Below are 21047 nucleotides of genomic sequence, written 5' to 3' on the forward strand. Positions count from 1 at the left end.
TCCCACGGACAGAGGAGCCTGGTGGGCTAGAGTTGTACATGCCTTAGCAACTAAACAACAACAAAAGCTATTAAAATATTTTAACTGATTTTATATCTCAGTTCAGTTCAGTTGCTCAGTCATGTCCGACTCTTTGCGACCCCATGAATTTTAGCACACCAGGCCTCCCTGTCCATCACCAACTCCCAGAGTTCACTCAGACTCACGTCCATCGAGTCAGTGATGCCATCCAGCCATCTCATCCTCTGTCGTCCCCTTCTCCTCCTGCCCCCAACCCATCCCAGCATCAGAGTCTTTTCCAATGAGTCAACTCTTCACATGAGGTGGCCAAAGTACTGGAGTTTCAGCTTTAGCATCATTCCTTCCAAAGAACACCCAGGACTGATCTTTAGGATGGACTGGTTGGATCTCCTTGCAGTCCAAGGGACTCTCAAGAGTCTTCTCCAACACCACGGTTCAAAAGCATCAATTCTTCGGCGCTCAGCTTTCTTTATAGTCCAACTCTCACATCCATACATGACCACTGGAAAAACCATAGCCTTGACTAGACGAACCTTTGTTGGCAAAGTAATGTCTCTGCTTTTCAATATGCTATCTAGGTTGGTCATAACTTTCCAAGGAGTAAGCATCTTTTAATTTCATGGCTGCAATCACCATCTGCAGTGATTTTGGAGGCCCAAAAAATAGTCTGACACTGTTTCCCCAACTATTTGCCATGAAGTGATGGGACCAGACACCATGATCTTAGTTTTCTGAATGTTGAGTCTAAGCCAACTTTTTTACTCTCTTCTTCCACTTTCATCAAGAGGCTCTTTAGTTCTTCTGCACTTTCTGCCATAAGGGTGGTGTCATCTGCATACCTGAGGTTATTGATATTTCTCTCGGCAATCTTGATTCCAGCTTGTGCTTCTTCTAGGATCACATTTATTTGACCTCTGAAGAACTTAAGTGACATCCTGTAAATTCTGGAGTCACGTTTTGCTGATGTGCTAAAAAAAAAAACAAAACAACGAACAAATAAATGAAAGACTGAGGTTTACAATGGCTACCAGGGAAGATCAGAAAGATCTGTGGCTAGGCATGGTGGCTCTCCAGTCATGAGGCAAGAATACAGACAAGATTATAAAACACAAAAGGCTAAAGTTGATCAGAAACCTTTATTTGGTCCTTATCATATATTAACCAACCTACACAAACCATTTTCTATATTTCTACCACAAGCAGCTGCATCCAGGCCAGAAATGGAAGACCCAAGTAGTGGAAGACCTTGTAGATTAAAGCTAACAGGCTTGTTCAGGCTTAGGTGAACATAGAACAGAAAAAATGTGTAAGTTCAACATTTCAAAGACTCTTCGTCAAAGCTGAGGCCTGCAGAGGGTCTAGCTGAAGGATGCAGGTACAGGCTCACAAAACTGTCCAGCTCAGCAATCAATCCAAAGTACCTAAAAACACAAAGAGCAATGTTTAAACCAAGGTACTTGAGAACTGGATGAATGTAGCAACACGGGCCAAGTGACAGGTGCTTTGGTACTAGCAGTTCTTCTAAGACCAAAATATTAATCTTGAGAAATACCCATCCAAAAGATCCTTGGGGAAAAACATGTCATTATGAGGGTGGGCAGTTGAGTCTAGACAATTCAAATTAGTGGTGGGAAAAGGGCTAAGAAGTTGTGTTACTTAACGAGCATCTGTGGAGACTACACAAGGGGGGAGTGATACAAAATAAGTAAGTTCTCTAAGCAGAGTTTATAATCTTTTGAGAAAGATGATAAACAAAGTCAGCAGGCTCTCTTCTAAAGAACTAAATGAATTATCTGGGGAACTAGCGTAGCTTCTGAAAAATTCTAGCTTCCCACAGTCAAGCTTTCTGCAATTCTGGCCTCTGGAGGCCCCCAACATAACATCTGGCTCCACCTCTACCCACACTAATATAAAATTGCAAGGCAAAAACCATCCTCCATACAGATACATACACAAGTTCCAAAGAGCCTTCTTATTCCCACATTCTAAAATAGAATAAAAATTACAAGGCATTTGAAAAATGCCTATCTAGTAAAAGGAAAGTAAAAAGAATAACTTGGGGAAAGAACATGTAAGGAAACAACAAAACAAAGAAGAAATACCTCAGATTTTTTTAATAGCCTCTGCTTTTGATAATGGCAAGTTCCTGCTGAGATCAAACTGATACAGAGGACTTAAAATATTTTTAAAAAGAAAATCCTTCAGGCATTAAACAGGCCTCATGAAAAGGCAAATCCAAAACCTAGAGAAGGCAAGAACACAAAGAAAACCTGGCCTCCAAAACTGCTTTTACCTCAGGGGAATCTGCCAATCCAAAAGAGAGCCGAGAAACTGTGCTGTGATTTGACTGAGGCAATGAAGAGTCAAATATGAGAATGTGCCCAAGTGGAAAGGTTTGATAATTGCCCCCTCTTTAAAAGCTGGATTCCCAAAAGGCTACACCCTCAGAATAAGGCTGAACTGGAATTAAATCAGTCCCATCACAGACCTGACATCACAGATTATACCAACACAGTGATCAAGAAATCCTCAAGTCCTGGATTCAAGAAAAAGGTCCTGCACCGATACCTGCCTCTAGGTGCCTTGCAGAAGCAAATAAAAATCTTTGGAGAAAGGTTTCATTATAAAGGCCTCAAGTGATTATCCAACAAATAGCTTTTTCAAATATCATGACCAAATATACCAAGATAACTAGGCATATAGGGAAAAAAGACCATGATACAGCAGCAACAGAAACAATAAAACCAGAAAAGCAAGCAAACCAGCCTTAAAGGGCTTTGAATATTAGCTTGGATATAAACACGTGTACACACTGTGGGTAAGGAAATGAAAGACAAGCTTCAAAACACCTGCAGCAAATACAAACAAAAAATGACAAAAGAGATTTGAAAAGTAATGGAACAGAATTCATAAAAACTAAAAACTACAAAAACAAGAACTGAAACTAATAACTCAAGGGAAAAAATTTAAAGAAGACAAGACCACTGAAGAGAGAATTATAAACTGTAAAGTCAGGAAAATTACACAGAATACATCATGGAGAGGCAAAATTATGGTTAACTTTTAGCATATGCTTAATGCAAATCCCAGAGAGAAAACAGAAAGAACAAGAGAAAGGAAAGAGAAGAGACTTCTCCAGGAGAGATGAAAGACCTCAATCCATAGATTTAAAAAGCCTAAGCAAACTTAGGAAATTATTCCTGGATACATTGGAGTGAAACTACAGAAAAATCAAAGACAGAGAACATCTTCAAAACCAGAAAAAGAGGGCAAATTAGCTTCAAAAGAAGCAACAGAAGCCCCAAAAGACAAGAATGAGCACGTCAGCGTGCTAAAACAAAGTTTCACCTAGAATTCTATATTCAGCAAAATATCTTTCAATAGCCAGAGCAGGTATGAAAAAAAAAACTTTTAAAAAGGTACTTTTAGACCCCCCAAAATACAAAAACAAAAAAGCAAAAGCAGAGTTTGCTATCACCTTTATGATTTACTTCAGAGAGAAAATGATCACAAATGGAGAAGAAATATAATGAGCAAAGACAGTATAAATACATGGATAAATTCATGTATCACTGCTGGTATAACATAGCAATTATAATGCCTTATGTGAAGTGACAAAGACAAAACAGGTAACAATAACAGCATGAGTGCGGGATGTGGGACTTGTACACTGAGCTAATGGATTCTAAGATCCTAATTTTTTGAGGATAAAGGGAAAAGTATTAACATTCAGATCAGATCAGTTGCTCAGTCGTGTCCGACTCTTTGCAACCCCATGAATCACAGCACACCAGGCCTCCGTGTCTATCACCAACTCCCAGAGTTCACTCAGACTCACATCCATCGAGTCAGTGATGCCATCAAGCCATCTCATCCTGTCGTCCCCTTCTCCTCCTGTCCCCAATCCCTCCCAGCATCAGAGTCTTTTCCAATGAGTCAACTCTTCGCGTGAGGTGGCCAAAGTACTGGAGTTCCAGCTTTAGCATCATTCCTTCCAAAGAAATCCCAGGGCTGATCTCCTTCAGAATGGACTGGTTGGATCTCCTTGCAGTCCAAGGGACTCTCAAGAGTCTTTGCCAACACCATAGTTGAAAAGCATCAATTCTTTGGTGCTCAGCCTTCTTAGCAGTCCAACTCTTACATCCATACATGACCACTGGAAAAACCATAGCCTTGACTAGACGGACCTTTGTTGGCAAAGTAAGGTCTCTGCTTTTCAATATGCTATCTAGGTTGGTCATAGCTTTCCTTCCAAGGAGTAAGCATCTTTTAATTTCATGGCTGCAGTCACCATCTGCAGTGATTTTGGAGCCCCAAAAATAAAGTCTGACACTGTTTCCACTGTTTCCCATCTATTTCCCATGAAGTGATGGGACCAGATGCCATGATCTTCGTTTTCTCAATGTTGAGCTTTAAGCCAACTTTTTCACTCTCCACTTTCACTTTCATCAAGAGGCTTTTTCGTTCCTCTTCACTTTCTGCCCTAAGGGTGGTGTCATCTGCATATCTGAGGTTTCTCCCGGCAATCTTGATTCCAGCTTGTGTTTCTTCCAGTCCAGCGTTTCTCATGATGTACTCTGCATAGAAGTTAAATAAACAGGGTGACAATATACAGCCTTGACGTACTCCTTTTCCTATTTGGAACCAGTCTGTTGTTCCATGTCTAGTTCTAACTGTTGCTTCCTGACCCTCATACAAATTTCTCAAGAGGCAGATCAGGTGGTCTGGTATTCCCAGCTCTTTCAGAATTTTCCACAGTTTATTGTGATCCACACAGTCAAAGGCTTTGGCATAGTCAATAAAGCAGATGTTTTTCTGGAACTCTCTTGCTTTTTCCATGATCCAGCGGATGTTGGCAATTTGATCTTTGGTTCCTCTGCCTTTTCTAAAACCAGCTTGAACATCAGGAAGTTCACGGTTCACATATTGCTGAAGCCTGGCTTGGAGAATTTTGAGCATTACTTTACTAGCGTGTGAGATGAGTGCAATTGTGCAGTAGTTTGAGCGTTCTTTGGCATTGCCTTTCTTTGGGATTGGAATGAAAACTGACCTTTTCCAGTCCTGTGGCCACTGCTGAGTTTTCCAAATTTGCTGGCATATCGAGTGCTGCACTTTCACAGCATCGTCTTTCAGGATTTGGAATAGCTCAACTGGAATTCCATCACCTCCACTAGCTTTGTTCGTAGTGATGCTTTCTAAGGCCCACTTAACTCCACATTCCAGGATGTCTGGCTCTGGGTGAGTGATCACACCATCGTGATTATCTGGGTCATGAAGATCTTTTTGTACAGTTCTTCTGTGTATTCTTGCCATCTCTTCTTAATATCTTCTGCTTCTGTTAGGTCCATACCATTTCTGTCCTTAGTCGAGCCCATCTTTGCATGAAATGTTCCTTTGGTATCTTTAATTTTCTTGAAGAGATCTCTAGTCTTTCCCATTCTGTTGTTTTCCTCTATTTCTTTGCATTGATCGCTGAAGAAGGCTTTCTTATCTCTCCTTGCTATTCTTTGGAACTCTGCATTCAGATGTTTATATGTTTCCTTTTCTCCTTTGCTTTTTGCTTCTCTTCTTTTCACAGCTATTTGTAAGTGGGGGCTCTGATAAATTAAGGATGTATGTAGTAACTGATAGGATAACAAAAAAGAGATTATAACTCCCAAAATAATAGAGAGAATGCTGAATAAATTATACTTAAAAGGCAAAAAACAGAAAAAACATAAAATAAGGACAAATAGAAAGCACAAAATAAGATGGTACATTTAACCCATATATATTATTAATTACAGTAAATTAAATGCTCCACTCAAAGACAAAGACTATAAGCCTGAGTATTTTTTAAACAATTCATATCATACACACCAAAAATACATCCACATGTAGAGAAATTCTCCCTGAAAACTAACTGGAGATTGGCAGAAAAATTCCTATACAATCAAAGCTGTAAGAAAGATCCCCAAAGAGTTAGGAAGGGAAGGGAAGAGGTTAGGTCAGGACCTGTACCCCAGAAGTAGATACAGAAGATAAGGCAGATCACACGGTTTGGAGCATCTCCCTGGGTACTCAGCAGTTTGAATCACAACAAGGGCACCCCAGTTCTGGGGCCTAACACAGGGAGGATGAGTCCTTCTTAGCTGGTTTGAAATCTATGGGGACTGACAATGTGGTTGTAAAAAAACCGAGACTCCACTCACAATGAAGTACACATACACTTGCTTACTCCCAAAACAAGGCAGAAGCAGCAGACTGGAACCATGACTACCCAGTGCGGGCCCCAGCCCACACCAAGTGCCTCCTCCAGCCCAACTTGCTCCAGAGTGCAGTTCCATGCTAGAGCAAAGGCTGCCACAGCTGAGCAAAACACTCGGCCATGAGCGACAAAGCCAGCTTGGATCTGGCAGGGCATCTGAGGAGAACAAGGGAGCCAATTGCTGGTCACAGAGTGGCAAATCAGGAGTGATCTGGAGTTCTGACTGGTGCTGGGACCAGTGCATACAGCCTAGTTCATGTCAAGCCCCCATTCTGGTCCTCTCGCCCCACAGGACAGCTCTCCACTAGGGCAAAGGCTGCCATTGCTGAGGAACGTGCACAACTGTAGAGGCCAGGGCAGGCTCAAGCCCAGCACAGCATCCCAACAAGGAAAGGGCACCCATTTGTAGCGTTCACAGCAGCAGGAGCTCACAAGCAGCCTATAGCTCCGACTGATGCCAGGACCACCCAACCACAGGCCCCAGCCTCCGCGAGGTGCCCAGTTTAGCACTTCTGGTTCTAGCACTGCACTCCTTTGGAGCAACAGTGCTGATGCCTGGAGGAAGAAAACACGCACTCAATGTGAACAGAACCAAGCTGGACCTTCCTCTAAGGGATTCTGCTCCAGCAATTTGGGACCTGACATCACTCATGACAGGGCAGTGTTGGCAACGGATGAGTGAAGAAGACCCAGGTCACACCTCCCTTTGGCTCTGGCCCCTCCATGTCCAGCCCCACCTTCTACTAAGGTGATAGCTGCCAGGACACTGAGGTAACATGTGACTTGTGTTCACTTAAAATACAACCCATCCAAGTCACTGAGCACACACAGACTATAGAGATGCCCCCAAATAAGAACTCCACTTCAAGACCAGGATGGGTAACTGTTTCACCTAATTTCACAGAGACAGAGAAATCTTAAGCAAAATGAAAAGAGGAATTTCTTTAAAAATGAAAGAACAAGGAAAAAAACCCTGAAGGAACAACTAATGAAACAAAAATAAATAATTTACCAGATAAAGAGTTCAAAGCATTAGTAATAAGAATGCTAACTGAACTAGGGAAAAGAATAGATGAACCGTGAAAATTTTAACACGGATACATTACAGACAACATTCCAAGACTGAATGAGGAAGAAAAAAATAATCTGAATAGCTGGACCACCAGTAGTAAAACTGAACCAGTAATCAAAAAATATGCAGCAAACAAAATCCAGGACCAGACAGCTTCAGAGAAATTCTACCAAACATACAGCAAGAGCTTAATACCCATCCTTCTCAAACTATTCCAAAAACCTGAAGAAGGAAATACTCCCGAATTCATTCTACAGTAAGACCACCATTATTACCCTGATACCAAAATGAGACAAACTAAAAAAAAAAAAAAAAAAAATTACAGCCCAATATCACTGATGAATATCAACACAAATATTCTCAAAAAATATTAGAAAACCAAATCCAACAATATATTAAAAAGAATCATATGCCATGATCAAGTGGACTTTATTCCAGGATACAAGGACAGTTCAATATTCACATTAACAAAAGAAAAGATTAAAAACCACATGATCATTTTAATAGATGCAGGAAACGCATTTAACAAAATCCAACACTCTTTCATTATAAAAAGTCCCACCAATGTTGTTCTTACCAAACTTGCAAAAATAAAACTCCGATAATACCAAGTATTGGTGAGAATGGGGAGCAACGGGAACTGTCATACACTCCTGGTAGAAATGTGAATCAGGTATACAGGATGTTTGACAGAATCCACACAAGAAAAAGATACATATTCAATGCTATATTCTTTCATAAGGGAAGGTTCTTAGAAAAGAATACATACACACAGACACACACAAACATATTTGCATAAAATACCCAGAAGATTACAAAAGAGATGAAAAACAGTGGCCTGAAAGGAGGGGACCTATATAAGAGATTAAGGGACAGAGAGGTTAAAGGAAGACTGTTCGTAATACTATTTTTCAACTTCTAAACTCAACCTATTAAGCACGGAAGATTTAATTATGATAAGGAAGTATGTTTTCAGCCTTGACACAAAGTTATAACTAGAAGTGAGCTAATAATGGGAAAGGAAGGAATAAGTGCACTAACATTCCTACCTTACAAAGTGAGTTGTCAACAAAAAATACATATTTTAGTATGTTACATAAATTGTAAAGGTAACAGAGGAACTAAAAATAATGATAAAACTGCCAAAAACAAAAAAGAGCGAAAGGATTGAGGGGGTAGTATAGGTTTACCAAAACTTCATTTATCATTGCTGGAAGTCAAAAGACAACATCTAGAGTTGATAAACCAACAACAAAGCATACTATTCAAAAATATAAGAAACCATCTGAAAAGCTAAAAACAGAAATAATGACAAGATGAGGGGCAGCAGCTACATTGCATTGTAAGTCATAAGGTAACTATCTGACTTTTAATCATGAATATATACTGACTCAATTAAAAAAAGAATTCCACTTAGAACATACACATCTAAGGACATAAGAACATTCACTTTACCAAGTACAAAATAACATAATACTGACTAAATCCTAGGGGGCTAAAATGACCAGCCAAAGGGATTCAATTACTGAGATTACTGAATCCAAAGATGAAAATGAACATATCCACTACGTATTAAATAGCCATTTATTAAAAATCCAAGCCAAGCATCATCCACGGTAAAGGCTAAAGTGGAAAACTTCTTAAGTTTTCTATATTCCTACTCCTAGTACCCTCCAATTTATCATCCTGGTACCACAGGTTGGTACTCTTATGTCTTTAAGGCAAAAACTTAAATAAATTGCTCATCTCTTTGAAAAGATGGTAATTAAACAGAAGTGCTCACTTCAGCAGCACATTTACTAAAATTTAACAATACAGGGAAGATTAGCGTGGCCCCTGAGCAAGGACTACACACAAATTCATGACACATTCCATATTTAAAAATAAAAACAAACAGCTAGTTAGGCTCCAAACATTTTTGACTGAGGAACTGACAGGATGTCAATCACAAGCAGGTGCCCACCTTAGGTAGACAGCCAACAAGTTATTTTTGAGATGAGTATCCAGAAAAGAGGCTTAAAAAAGATCTACAAATTAAGAGAATACTCAATAATCTAGGCTTAAAGCTAGCCATAGAATGTATCTTAAAAGACATTTAAAATAATATATCCATACATTGAAAGCTACAGTTTTTGCAGTAGTCATGTACAGATGAGAGAGTTGGCCCATAAAGAAGGCTGAGTACCGATGAATTGATGCCTTCAAATTGTGGTGCTGGAGAAGACTCTTGAGAGTCCCTTGGACAGCAAGGAGATCAAATCAGTTAATCTTAAAGAAAATCAACCCTGAAAACTCATCGGAAGCACTAATGCTGAAGCTCCAATACTCTGGCCATCTGAAGTGAAAAGCCAACTCACTGGAAAAGATCCTGAGGCTGGAAAGATTGAAGCCAACAGGAGAAGGGGGAGACAGAGGATGAGATGGTTAGATAGCATCACCAATTCAATGGACATGAATTTGAGCAAACTCCAGAAGTGGAGGACAGAGGAGCCTGACATGCTATAGTACGTGGGGTCGCAAAGAGGTAGACATGACTTAGTGACTTAGTAATGACAACAACCAAAAGGGCCAGAGACTAGGCTGATTACAGTTGCAGAACGAAGCGGTGTAAAAAAAAAAAAAAAACACTGAAATAATTCAAAAAAGGATTTCTGAAAGTGATAAGGCTTCAGGGAGGTAGACAGAACATCCTCGAATGGTAAAGGTGCGAATGAACTGAAGGTACACAGCTTTCACAAAGCTCTTCAATCAGAACACATGCAGGAAATAGTGAGTTGATCAAATTCAGGAATTAAGTAGGAGTGAGAGCTCTAAGAAAAGTTAGCTAAAATGAGGAATTTCAAATATTTTCTATTTCTATGCGATTTAGTCAGAAAACAGGAGTTAACCTGAAATTCCTAAGGAAAAAATAACACAGGCCAGAACGGTATCTCACAGCAACAAAATAATTACACAGATTGCTGAAGAATAAACAAGAACAAGAAATAACCCTTTAAATCTTGGCAATCATTTCTGATCTCCAGCATTATGATGAGGGGTAAGATTTATATCTAAGGAGGGCAATCAAAGTAAGAATCAAACTTCTGAATCTACCTAACTCCACTGGGTTCTTCACAGTCCCTCCCATTTTCTATGGTTAAGCAGTTTTCAGGAGGAAATTCTAATTATTCAAGGGAATTTGAATTAGAATTTGTTTTTCCTATCTTAAATAGGAAACAGGGAGAAAAAGTATTTCTACATGAAGAAAGAAGAACCAGGCCATTCGTTTTATAAGGTTTTGAACTCAGATCGTTAGCACAGGAAAGACAGATGGAAATGATTACCTACTGACGGAGAACTCACCTTCCAGAAAAGCAAATTCATCCACAGCTTCTATTGCATTATCTGAAACACAAAGTAAAGGGACATCTGACTGACTTCGGTCATTTGGGCATCAATCTCTTACAAAAGCACAACCCACACAGAGACCGGCATGAGGCTTTATGCAAGGAGGGAATTTATAAAATTTGCCCCTTGCTACCTTGAAATCCGAATCTACTTCACCATCAAATCCTACACATCAGCTATCTCTCTACAAGAGTAAGAAAAGGGACTTCCCTGGCCATCCAGTGGTTAATTAAGACTCTGGGCCCCAAGGCAAGGGGCAAGGGTTTGATCCCCAGTCAGGGAACTAAAATTTTTTAAAAAAGAGAGTAAGAAAATAAGAAAAGCCTGGGTAAATACTGTTCATGGAGGGAAACATCTTTGCTCCGAAAGTTATCAGAGAAGAGTTTGGCTATGTAGCAGGGCAAGTGAGATTATGGTATATGAGTTTACACACGTTTCTAGTGTTACTAGCTACAAGGCAGAGTAAAAAATCGAACATCTACGTGAAAAAAAAAAGTCATGCCTGGTACAACATGGCAGAAGGTATAAAGGGATCTAGTCAGCTTTGGCAATACCTAGACTCCTTCAGAGAAGGCACTGGCGACCCACTCCAGTACTCTTGCCTGGAAAATCCCATGGACGGAGGAGCCTGGTAGGCTGCAGTCCATGGGGTCGCTAAGACTTTCATGCACTGGAGAAGGAAATGGCAACCCACTCTAGTGTTCTTGCCTGGAGAATCCCAGGGACGGAGGAACCTGGTGGGCTGCAGTCTATGGGGTCGCACAGAGTCGGACACGACTGACGCGACATAGAAGCAGCAGCAGCAGACTCCTTTGGTTCTCTGTCCCAGCACCTCTCCAGCCAATTAAAAAAGGAGGGTTTTCTGGCACTGTGGCAGCCCAACGGAAAACATCATGGGAAAAGACTCGGGGCACCTCTCATCCTATAATGATGCCATCTCGACTGGCATAAGGGAAAGCCTCGACGGGCCCAGCCCAGCCCTCCCTTGTCTGCCTCCAGATCCAAGATACAACAGTGACACTCTACCCAAATCTCTCCGCTGAAGAGTTTTCCTCTTCCCTTGTTGAGCACAACAGTAGGCATCTTTTGCAATGGTTTCCACAAACAGTTCCTGTAAAGAAAATAAGCAGGAAAAAAAAACTGAAAAAAGTTATAATAAACGAAAATTTGAAAACAAAACAAAGAAAACAGAGAACTGTATCCATGAGTTCCAGTACGATTCGTGTGCGTGCTTCTTTGGTGGGGGTGGGGGCGGGGGTGAAAGGGAGGTTCTCAGGGAAGCCGAAGGTTTTCCTGGACTTGATGAAGGTCTACTGCCCTTCCCCCTCCCGCAATTGCTCAAGATGCATCCACCCCACTCACTCGAGACTCCTACAAGTTCTGTTAGACTAGAGATGCAAGTTAGGCCCTCTTGAAGAGGTAGGTGTGGTAGCAAACCAGTACAACTACCGTATCTGTATGTGATCCTTTTTCTGTCTTCCCTTCCTATACTCACCATCTCAGAATCCGCCCTAGCACCTTTCTCACCTCCCGGGCCTCAGAACACGCCGCCCTACGCTCCTGGTGCTCCCCAAACCAGGACCAAAGGATTGCTAAGCCCCGCCCTTCGGAAGAGCCCCGAGCCCCACCCGCCGCCACGCACCGCGGGCCCCCCCACCCCCATCCCCGCCCCATTGTGCCCAAGCCGCACCGCGGCGCGTGCCAGAATGAAGATGGCTTCCTGTCCCGCGAGAGTCACGTCGGGGTCCGCCTTCACCAAGGCCTTGACTCGCGCCAGAGGCAGCCTCGAGAGACGAGCTCCGGGCGCACTCGTCGGGGCTGGGGGCTGCGGAGTGGCTGCGTCCCCACCGGTGCCCTCCTCCTCCCGGGAAGCCCCGCTTCCAGGCGCCGCCGCCGCCATCCCGGCTCGGAGCGTCCTGCGCGCGGCCGCCAACTGTGTGCGCGCGGGCGGCGCCGGCCCCTTTCCCGCGCGCGCTGGAAGCCACACCCTCTACGGACGCGTGACTCCGCCCCTCACGCGGCCGAGCGCTGCAGCGAGTTCTAGACACCTGTCGAGTCTTACTGCACAAGTCACATCTTCTGAGGTCTGGGGCTCTCTCTTACTGTGTCTGATGACACTCACGCGCCATCTTGCCTCCTCTGAGAAACTTGATTGTAAAAGTAAATACAGCAGTAATAAAAATATATAGGAGAAACTTGAACAAGTTTATATGCTACTGGAGGAGACTAAAATAGAAGCAATAAAAATGTGGGAGGGAAAAGTGATGGACGGTATTTTAACAATTCTTCCCACTTTCTGTGATAAAACGTCATCTGTATGAGTCCAATTAGGAGAAAGAAACCACACAGAATTTGAACAGTAAAGTTTAAAAATTCGTAACTATAATAGGGGATTGACTATTAAGGTGCAAAGAGAACTGTAAAGAACAGAGGCATTACATGTATGCTTCCAAGCCGAGGTAGAAAACCCAAGGATGAAATGAACATGAAAGAGCACCCCATCCCACCAGAGCTGCGATCAAGGTCTTGTTGCGGAGGACGCAGCCATGACTCCCTGAGCCACAAAGTCACTTAAGTGCCCCGTGACTGGATTCATGGGCAATTCACCTTCTGGGGTGCTTCGGAAACATGCCTAAGGAGAGGTGCTGCCCACTGCTGGCCACTGTGCACTACAAAAACCTGTTCTCAAAAAAGCACACTGGGACCAAGAAATATCCCCTTTTGTCCTCCAATGCACGCTACTGATATAGCATAAAATCATAATCATGTGGCTGAAGAGAAACCTTCCGACATCGCTGGCAAGCAATGAAGGTGGATCTGGTACTAAGAAGCAATCGGTTGATAATGGCACACCAGTTCAGTCACACAGTCATGTCCGACTCTTGGTGACCCCATGTACTGCAGCATGCCAGGCCTCCCTGTCCATCACCAGCTCCCAGAGCTTGCTCAAACTCATGTCCATCGAGTCAGTGATGCCATCCAACCATCTGATCCTCTGTCCTCCCCTTCTCCTCCTGCCTTCAGTCTTTCCCAGCAGCAGGGTCTGTTCCTATGAGTCACTTCTTTGCATCAGGTGGCCAAAGTATTGGAGCTTCATTTTCAGCATCAGTCCCTCCAATGAATATTCAGGACTGATTTCCTTCAGAATGGACTGGTTGGATCTCCTTGCAGTCCAAGGGACTCTCAAGAGTCTTCTCCAACACCACAGTTTAAAAGCATCAATTCTTGGGCGCTCTGTCTTATTTATGATCCAGTTCCCACATCTGTATATGACACACCAACCCGAGTTAAATAGAATCTTATGTCTATTCTGCACTGACACTGATGCAGCTGTGCGCAGATTGAGAGAACAACAACATCAACAACAAAAACTGACTGGTCATACAAGTCTTATGGTCAGTCTTAAGTGAAAATCAGAGCAGCCAGCAATCCCACCACATTCTGCTCACTTGCCTACTCACCAGATGAGTATTTGACACCTTCTCTTTACTCCTCAAACATATCACCCCTTCTCAATCCCTTGACTCTCTCTGCTGATGACCTCGGTTGCTATTTCACAGAGAAAATAGAAGCACTGAGGTTGGAGCTTCTGCCCACTCTCATCACCACACCTACTCACCAAACAGTGAACAAACGTGAAGTCGCTCAGTCGTGTCCGACTCTTTGTGACCCCATGGACTGTAGCCTACTAGGCTCCTCTGTCCATGGGATTTTCCAGGCAATAGTACTGGAATGGATTGCCATTTCCTTCTCCAAGGGATCTTCCCACCCCAGGGATTGAACCTGGGTCTCCCGCATTGTAGACAGACGGTTTCCCATCTGAGCCACCAGGGAAGTCAAACAGTACCTACAGCTGGGTACTCTGCCTTCCCAGCTGCTACTAGACTGAAATGTCAGTGCTTCTCTCCAAGGCCATTCCCTCCACCTTTGTCCATCAGATTTCCAACCCTTCTTGCTTTCTCAAGGAAGTCCCTGTGGCATCTCTTCTCTATCTTCCTCTCACTCTCTCTTTCTTTCCCTCTCCTACAGCATCTACTTTTCCTTCTTCTGCTGAACCATTCCGGTTAGTAAGTGTGTGCTAAGTCGCTTCAGTCATGTTCAACTCTTTGCGACCCTAGGAACTGTAGCCCACCAGACTCCTCTGTCCGTGGGGTTCTCCAGACAAGAATACTGGAGTGGGTTGCCATTTCCTACTCCAGGGGATCTTCCCAACCCAGGGATCAAACCCATGTCTCATGTCTCCTGCTTTGGCTGGCAGGCAGGCAGGCAGTTTCTTTACCACTAGCACAACCTAGAAAGCCCTCCTATTACCATACATCTTTACTAAAAAATTTGCTCTTGACCCACACACCCCCTCCAACTTCTGCCGCATTTCTTTGCTCTTATTTGGGGAAAAAAAAAAAAAAGCCTTTTGCAAACTTACCTATATTCTTATCTCCAATTTCTCTTTTTTTGCTCCCTCTTGCACTTACTCCAGTGAAGTATTTAATACCACCATCCACTGAGATTGCATTTTCAAGATCATCAATGACCAGGGCCTTGGAAAGATACAGGAGTATCTTGTACAGTACAGTACTTGTATCTTTCCAAGTACAGGAACTTGGAAAGATATTTTTTCAGGGCTTTTGTCTATCTAAACAATTTGATCTTAAAATGTCTTTCAAAGGTTATGGACCCTTGTGAAGTTCTAGTATTCTAAATAAGTGAAGATTTAGGATCATCAATAGAGGATTTGTTTGTTGTATTAAGAATGCACATGAAGACTTTTCATAGAGTCCAGGCACCAATTATTCCTGTTGAGGTGCGAGGAGACATCTATTTATGCTGTCTAGGCTAATATAACTCTCGCAATGAGAAAAAGGCAGCAACACAATAGGAAAAACAATTGCTCAAAATGTCAGAGCTCGCTGAAACCTGTTTGTATTGAAACAATATGGCTTTGGGTTTGGGGTTTTTGTCCACTGTTTGTGCCTCTGCAGTCCTCTAATACCATTTATTTAATGCTGGTTGCATCATTACTCATGACGCTGCAACACAGATTGTGGCACCCATGCATACTCTCTCAGAGAGTGTCTCTGTGCTTCGTTGATGATGACCAAAAAATGCAAGCCTCTCCAAGCCTTATGTACATGAAAGTATGAATGATAATCCAATTTCTGATTATATTAAATTTTCTGTTTGGAATTTCATAGTATTAACATATAACAACACATCTTCAAATCACGTTTTCTCTTGAATTCTTTAGGCTATAATCACTGCATTTTTAGACTATGATCATTTTAGTGTTGTCTGCAGTCCTGCTTCCAAACACACAACCATCAAAAGGGAAGAGAGGTAAGGAGACATGAATGGAGCAAGAAAAATAGTCCCAGTAACACAAGAAATGTCCACTCCTTAGGCATAATTGAAGACTGACCTGGGAAAGTATACTATCACCATATCATCTGGAGGCAAGAGAGGACATTAGTTGGAAGAGCCTGCTGTCATTGCAAAACAATAGTCTTAAAAGCCCTCAGAGGAGTTATGCACAGTCACCCTGGAGGACTCATGTGTGACGTGAAGCCTGAGGAGGGCGTGGGATGAAAGCTCCCAGTGGCAAGGGGGTATGCAGGGTAAAGGATGCCTGCCAGTGTCCATACCTTTGAGTATAAATCAGAGGTGACACTATGCTTGGAACACAGATGGCTAAGAGCTGAGGTGTGCACACATATGCAGCTCAGGTCAAAATGTTGGCACTGCATCATCAGTAGCCCAGGGCCCAGTGTCCGATGTGAGAGGCACCCTAAATCAGTGTGTTAGTGCCATTCTGGTGACCCAATCTCACACAAAGTCACATAAGCCAGTAGGAGCAATCCAGTTGTCAGGCTGCCCTCCCAGACCAGGGCCCAGCCCTCAGAGGACCCTGTGGGCACAAATCTTGGGGTTCCTCAAGGCAATAGGTTAATCCTACACGTGGAGTAAAGGTTGGGAGAGTGCCCCCAGGGGCAGAAAACAAGGATTGGGCTCACACATGTCCCTGTCTAAAGACCGGGGCTGTCACCTGTGCCCAACCTCTGGGTCTACTGTGTCTAAATAAGCCCTACTGGAAAGAGATCAGATAACCCCACTTATATTTTTTCCACTTGTACTGTTGCCTAAGCTTCTCTCCGAGGATCCTTATTTTCATTCTAGACTTGATGTTACCTGTGTTCACTTTAAGGACAAGATAAAAAATTCCTCATTGCCAAGAATTAATTTTTATAGTCTTTGGAGATACACAATGATTCATCAGGAAGTTTGTTTTTTCAAAGATGCAGTTGAGTCACAGAATCTCCAATCTAGAAGGGATTTGAGATGTTCATAAAATCATAGACATCCAGATATGAGAGAGCTTTAAGGTCGTTTAGATCAATTCTTTTTTTCTGAATTCCCTCTTTCTAAACCTCCTCTCTTGGTTTCTATGACGTCCAATACCCTAGTTTCCCACCTCCTCTTTCTAGTCACTCTTTCTCAGTCTCCTTTGTAGGTTACTTTTCCCAGGGCTAAACCTTCATACTATTTTTCTCACTCTAGGTCCCTAAATGAGCTCATCCAGGCCCATGGCTTTAAATACCATCTATAGGCTAAAGATGCCCAAATTTATAATTCTAGCCCCACACTCTGCACTGTGTTTCAGGATTGTGTATCCAGCTATCATTGTTCCTTGCCACTAGTATATCTCTCAAATGTCTCAAACTTGAAATGCTTAAAAATAGACTCTAGATTTTACCTTTCACACATATCAGTGAGTCCCCCGCTCCTAGCATTCCAAGCAAATGGTTCTGCTATCCATACAGATGCCAGAACCTTAAACCCAAGAATCCTTTTTCTTACCTACCTTCTTTTCCTTCAGCCTCACGTCCACTCTATTAATAAATTCCTTCTATTTTGCTCACCTTTTTTCAAATGCCTCTACTTCTTTTCATCTCCAGTGACAACATTCTTACCCAAGTCATCATCATCTCTCCTCTGGACCATTCCTATAGTGTCCTAACTGGTTTTCCCTATTCTAACATTGGCTCAATCTATGCTCTGTTTAGCAACTGAAGGATTATTCCAAGGTGTGAAGTTGAATCTTAAATCATTCAATGGCTCCCCTGTACCCAGAATAAATTTCAAACTCATATAACTGCTTCATACGGCTTGGTCACCTCTGACCTCATCTCATATATGCCCTCTTGCTCACCATGCTCCAGCATTGCTATTCTTTCATTTCCTTGAACACACCAAGGTTTTCCCACCCTCAGGGCCTTCACATACTAAGACCTCTTCCAGGAATGCTCTCCTACTGATTTCTTCTTTAGGTGATGGTTTTAAACACATCTACAAATTCTTAGCCTTTAATCTCTTAAAAAGTGGAATCTCATTTTCCCTCCTCTTGCTTCCAATGAATAAAATGCTGCAGAAGTAACTCTGTATAGCTTGCTACAACTAGCTTGAAAAAGGTGATAAAGCTTCCAACTTCATTCTCCCTCTTGGGAGGCTTACCCTTGGAATCCAGGCATCATTCAAGCAGCCTCATGGAGAGGCTACAGGAAGGTATTTTTGCTGACTGCCCCAGTTCCGGTCCCTGGCAACAGCCAACATCAATCACTAGACATGTAAATAAGGAAGACTTCAGATAAGTCCAGTCCCCATCCTCCAAGCTGCTCCAGTTGATGCTAGGTAGAGCAGAGACATGCTTTACCAACCCCCACTAAATGACAGATTTGTAAGCAAAACAACTGCTACCATTGTTTTAAGCCACTAAGTTTTGGGGTGGTTTGTTGCATAGCAGTAGATGTCTGGAATACAGCTGAGATGTCCCCTTCTCAGAACTGCCTTCCCTGACTGTCCTATTTAAGTGTCTACTGGTTCCACCCAGCACTAATACATGATTAATCATTATTATTAATGCCCCGCCTAGTGCTTGGTACACAGGAGGTGCTCAGGGAATATTTCTGGAATGAGCAATTAAATGAGTGAATCCTCTTGTCATATTTGAAGTTACCAGTCATTAATAAGATAAAAGCTTATTTAATTATTTGCAGGGTGGTGACATCAAACATCCATTCAGACAGAGGAAAGGGGCTTTACAGAGCTGCTCTTCTGGTGCTGCTGCATGAGGAGGGTGGGGAGACTTGATGGCCACCACTCAGGGGTGGAAGTCACTGGGGCCTGGGAAAGTAGAGAGGGAGTCCCAAAGACACTAGCCCTGTTGTCAGTGCAGCAGACTGTCTGCCTCATCTGTTACTGAGGAAGCAAGTGGCTCCCTTTGTTATCTCATGCACATCTTTCTCAGAGGTGGGCGTATTCCCACTTTGGGAAACAAAAGTCAGGTGGATTGAGGCAGAATTTCAGGGAATCATTCTTGAAAGAGATGCTGCACTTTGGCCTAGTTGATCATGACAAACTTGCCAGATGATCGAGTTTCAGGCTGGTTCCTGGGGGCCCTGTTCATTGCTTCCCACCCGGACTTGTGGTTTCCTTGGTGACAGGACAGCTGCTGGGCAGATGGCAGCTTTGGGACCACCGGACTAGCTTCGAAGCTAACTGACTGGCAGTTTTGATTGAAATGAAAAGACTTAGGGTTCCTACTGGCTTTCTTAAATTAAACCTTCCCTCCTGGAGTGAGTTTGTTTATAAATATTGCATTAGATTAGGGGGTTTTCTGGTGACAAGAGAGTTTCTTTACCAGAGAGGTTGGCTAGTTGGGGCTCCTGGCAGAGTTTTTGCAGTTGGGCTTCTCAAAGCAGCCCAGCCAGGCAAGGCTACACCCTCATCTGTTCCCCAAGTGATGCTTCTCAGGGGTGTCTACCAATCAGATCTCAATAGGAAAACAGAAACCACACTGGTCATTCTGACAGAAAGAATTTAACCCAGGCAAGTACTAGAGGCTGAAAAGGCAAACGAGAAATGTCAAGATAAACACAGAGGCAGTAACTGCAGCAGGCAGCTGGGACTAGAGGGCAAAAGGAAGAGACTGGGATCCTAATCAATCAGAAGCTTGGCAGAGGGGCCCAGCAGAGCTGGAACCCAGACCTCCAATGAGAGGCAACTGCCTTGTATCTCTGAGGCTGGTGCTGGGAGTGTAGGAAAAAACAGGAAGACACTGCTTATTCGAAAGAGCTGTCATTGCTGGAGTTATGCTCAGTGAGGAAGGAGAGAGTCCCTGCTCCTTCCTCCAGCCTTGCTGACAGAGCCTAACCTGGAGTCAGTTGGCCACAGAGAATTGCAGTTTGTAGAGTCGTAGCCCCAGGGCCACAGAATGGAGTATACGTGGGTGGGTGTAAGCTGAGAGACGTTGGTTTCGTAACCAGCACAGGAGTCTGAACACAAGGATCAGGGTAGATGACAAGATAGAATACCCAGGCCACAAGTATCCGCATCTTCTCTTTCACTGGTGGACGTCACCCGTGTTTACTTAGTTCTTTGCACATCACAGAGACCTTCTTACATTGTCTTATTTAAAGGCAGATGATGGTAACATGGAGAAGCTGCCTATGTGTTCTGTCCCTGAGGAAAGTGGGAGGCTGTCCTGGGCCCAGCACTGGTCTGCTTCGCCCCCACTTTGTCCCTGAGCTCCTGCCCTCAGGGCCTAGAACGGCCTGGTGCAGCCTGATCTGTGCTTCTCTCATCGAGCGTGTTTCTCTAGATCTGGAAATTTCCAACTTGTTCCTCAGGAGCAGGTGGGAGGGTCACCAAGCAGGACAGTCGCTCTGCTCTCCAACCCTGTTTCAGCTAGAATAGCTCCACAGCATTTATTTAACACATTTGGTTTCCAAGTCAGTTTACTTTTGAAGATGAGGTTGTACAGGGAATAGTAGGTGGTAGACCCTTCTCCTAGAGGGAGAGCCTTCCAAATGCCAGCACCAAGATGCCAACAAGGCTGACTTCCAATGATCTTCCCCTCTGAGACGTCCTCTCTCCCTACCAGCCTTAGGCAGGTATCAGTCCCTGTTTATCCCCTTCAGAGGCTAACCCTCCCCCAAACCTCTTAACGGTGACCCTTCAAAGGCATGTTGGTGGGTGGTCCACTGAATGCTCAATGTCTGGGTGCGTGGGTTGCACTCATGTGCAGTGTAGGTATAATCTGAGGTCTTGTTTTTTGTTCATATGTTGGTTGATGTGTTTTTCTGCAAGAAGTCTTTTAATCCACCCTAGAGGAAGAGAAAGGGTGGAAAGGGGTGACTCGTAGGAAGGAAGGAATAGTATTTTTCCTTTCCCAAAGGGACCCTGGACCCACACCTGCCACTAACTTTGAAAGTATAAACATGGAGACAGCTGGCCCACATTCCCACCTTCTCTTGCCACTCCCAAGCC

At 43.3% G+C, this 21047-nt stretch overlaps 1 protein-coding gene and 1 non-coding gene across 2 annotated transcripts; one reads left to right on the plus strand and one right to left on the minus strand.

Moving 5' to 3' along the window:
* Positions 1-1138: 1138 nt before the first annotated feature.
* Positions 1139-12668, minus strand: POLE4 (DNA polymerase epsilon 4, accessory subunit). Its single transcript, XM_061431818.1, has 4 exons — positions 12418-12668; positions 11754-11838; positions 10683-10724; positions 1139-1442 (listed from the first exon to the last, which is right to left on the minus strand). The coding sequence occupies exons 1-4, from the start codon at positions 12625-12627 to the stop codon at positions 1429-1431; spliced, it is 351 nt and encodes a 116-aa protein (XP_061287802.1). The 5' UTR covers positions 12628-12668; the 3' UTR covers positions 1139-1428.
* LOC133257857 (U6 spliceosomal RNA) lies at positions 9116-9221 on the plus strand. Its single transcript, XR_009739719.1, has one exon. It is a non-coding gene; the product is annotated as a U6 spliceosomal RNA (small nuclear RNA).
* Positions 12669-21047: the final 8379 nt, after the last annotated feature.

Source organism: Bos javanicus, chromosome 11, assembly GCF_032452875.1.
Source record: "Bos javanicus breed banteng chromosome 11, ARS-OSU_banteng_1.0, whole genome shotgun sequence".
Lineage (NCBI taxonomy): Eukaryota > Metazoa > Chordata > Mammalia > Artiodactyla > Bovidae > Bos > Bos javanicus.

What these genes read in the sequence shown, in the direction of transcription:
- POLE4 (XM_061431818.1), bottom strand. Translation starts at nt 12,627, where the DNA reads ATGGCGGCGGCGGCGCCTGGAAGCGGGGCTTCCCGGGAGGAGGAGGGC. An exon ending in TCATTCTGGCACGCGCCGCG is followed by an intron (nt 11,839 to 12,417) that starts GTGCGGCTTGGG and finishes TTTTCTTTACAG; the next exon opens with GAACTGTTTGTGGAAACCAT. An exon ending in TCTTCAGCGGAGAGATTTGG is followed by an intron (nt 10,725 to 11,753) that starts GTAGAGTGTCAC and finishes TTTGTGTTTCAG; the next exon opens with ATAATGCAATAGAAGCTGTG.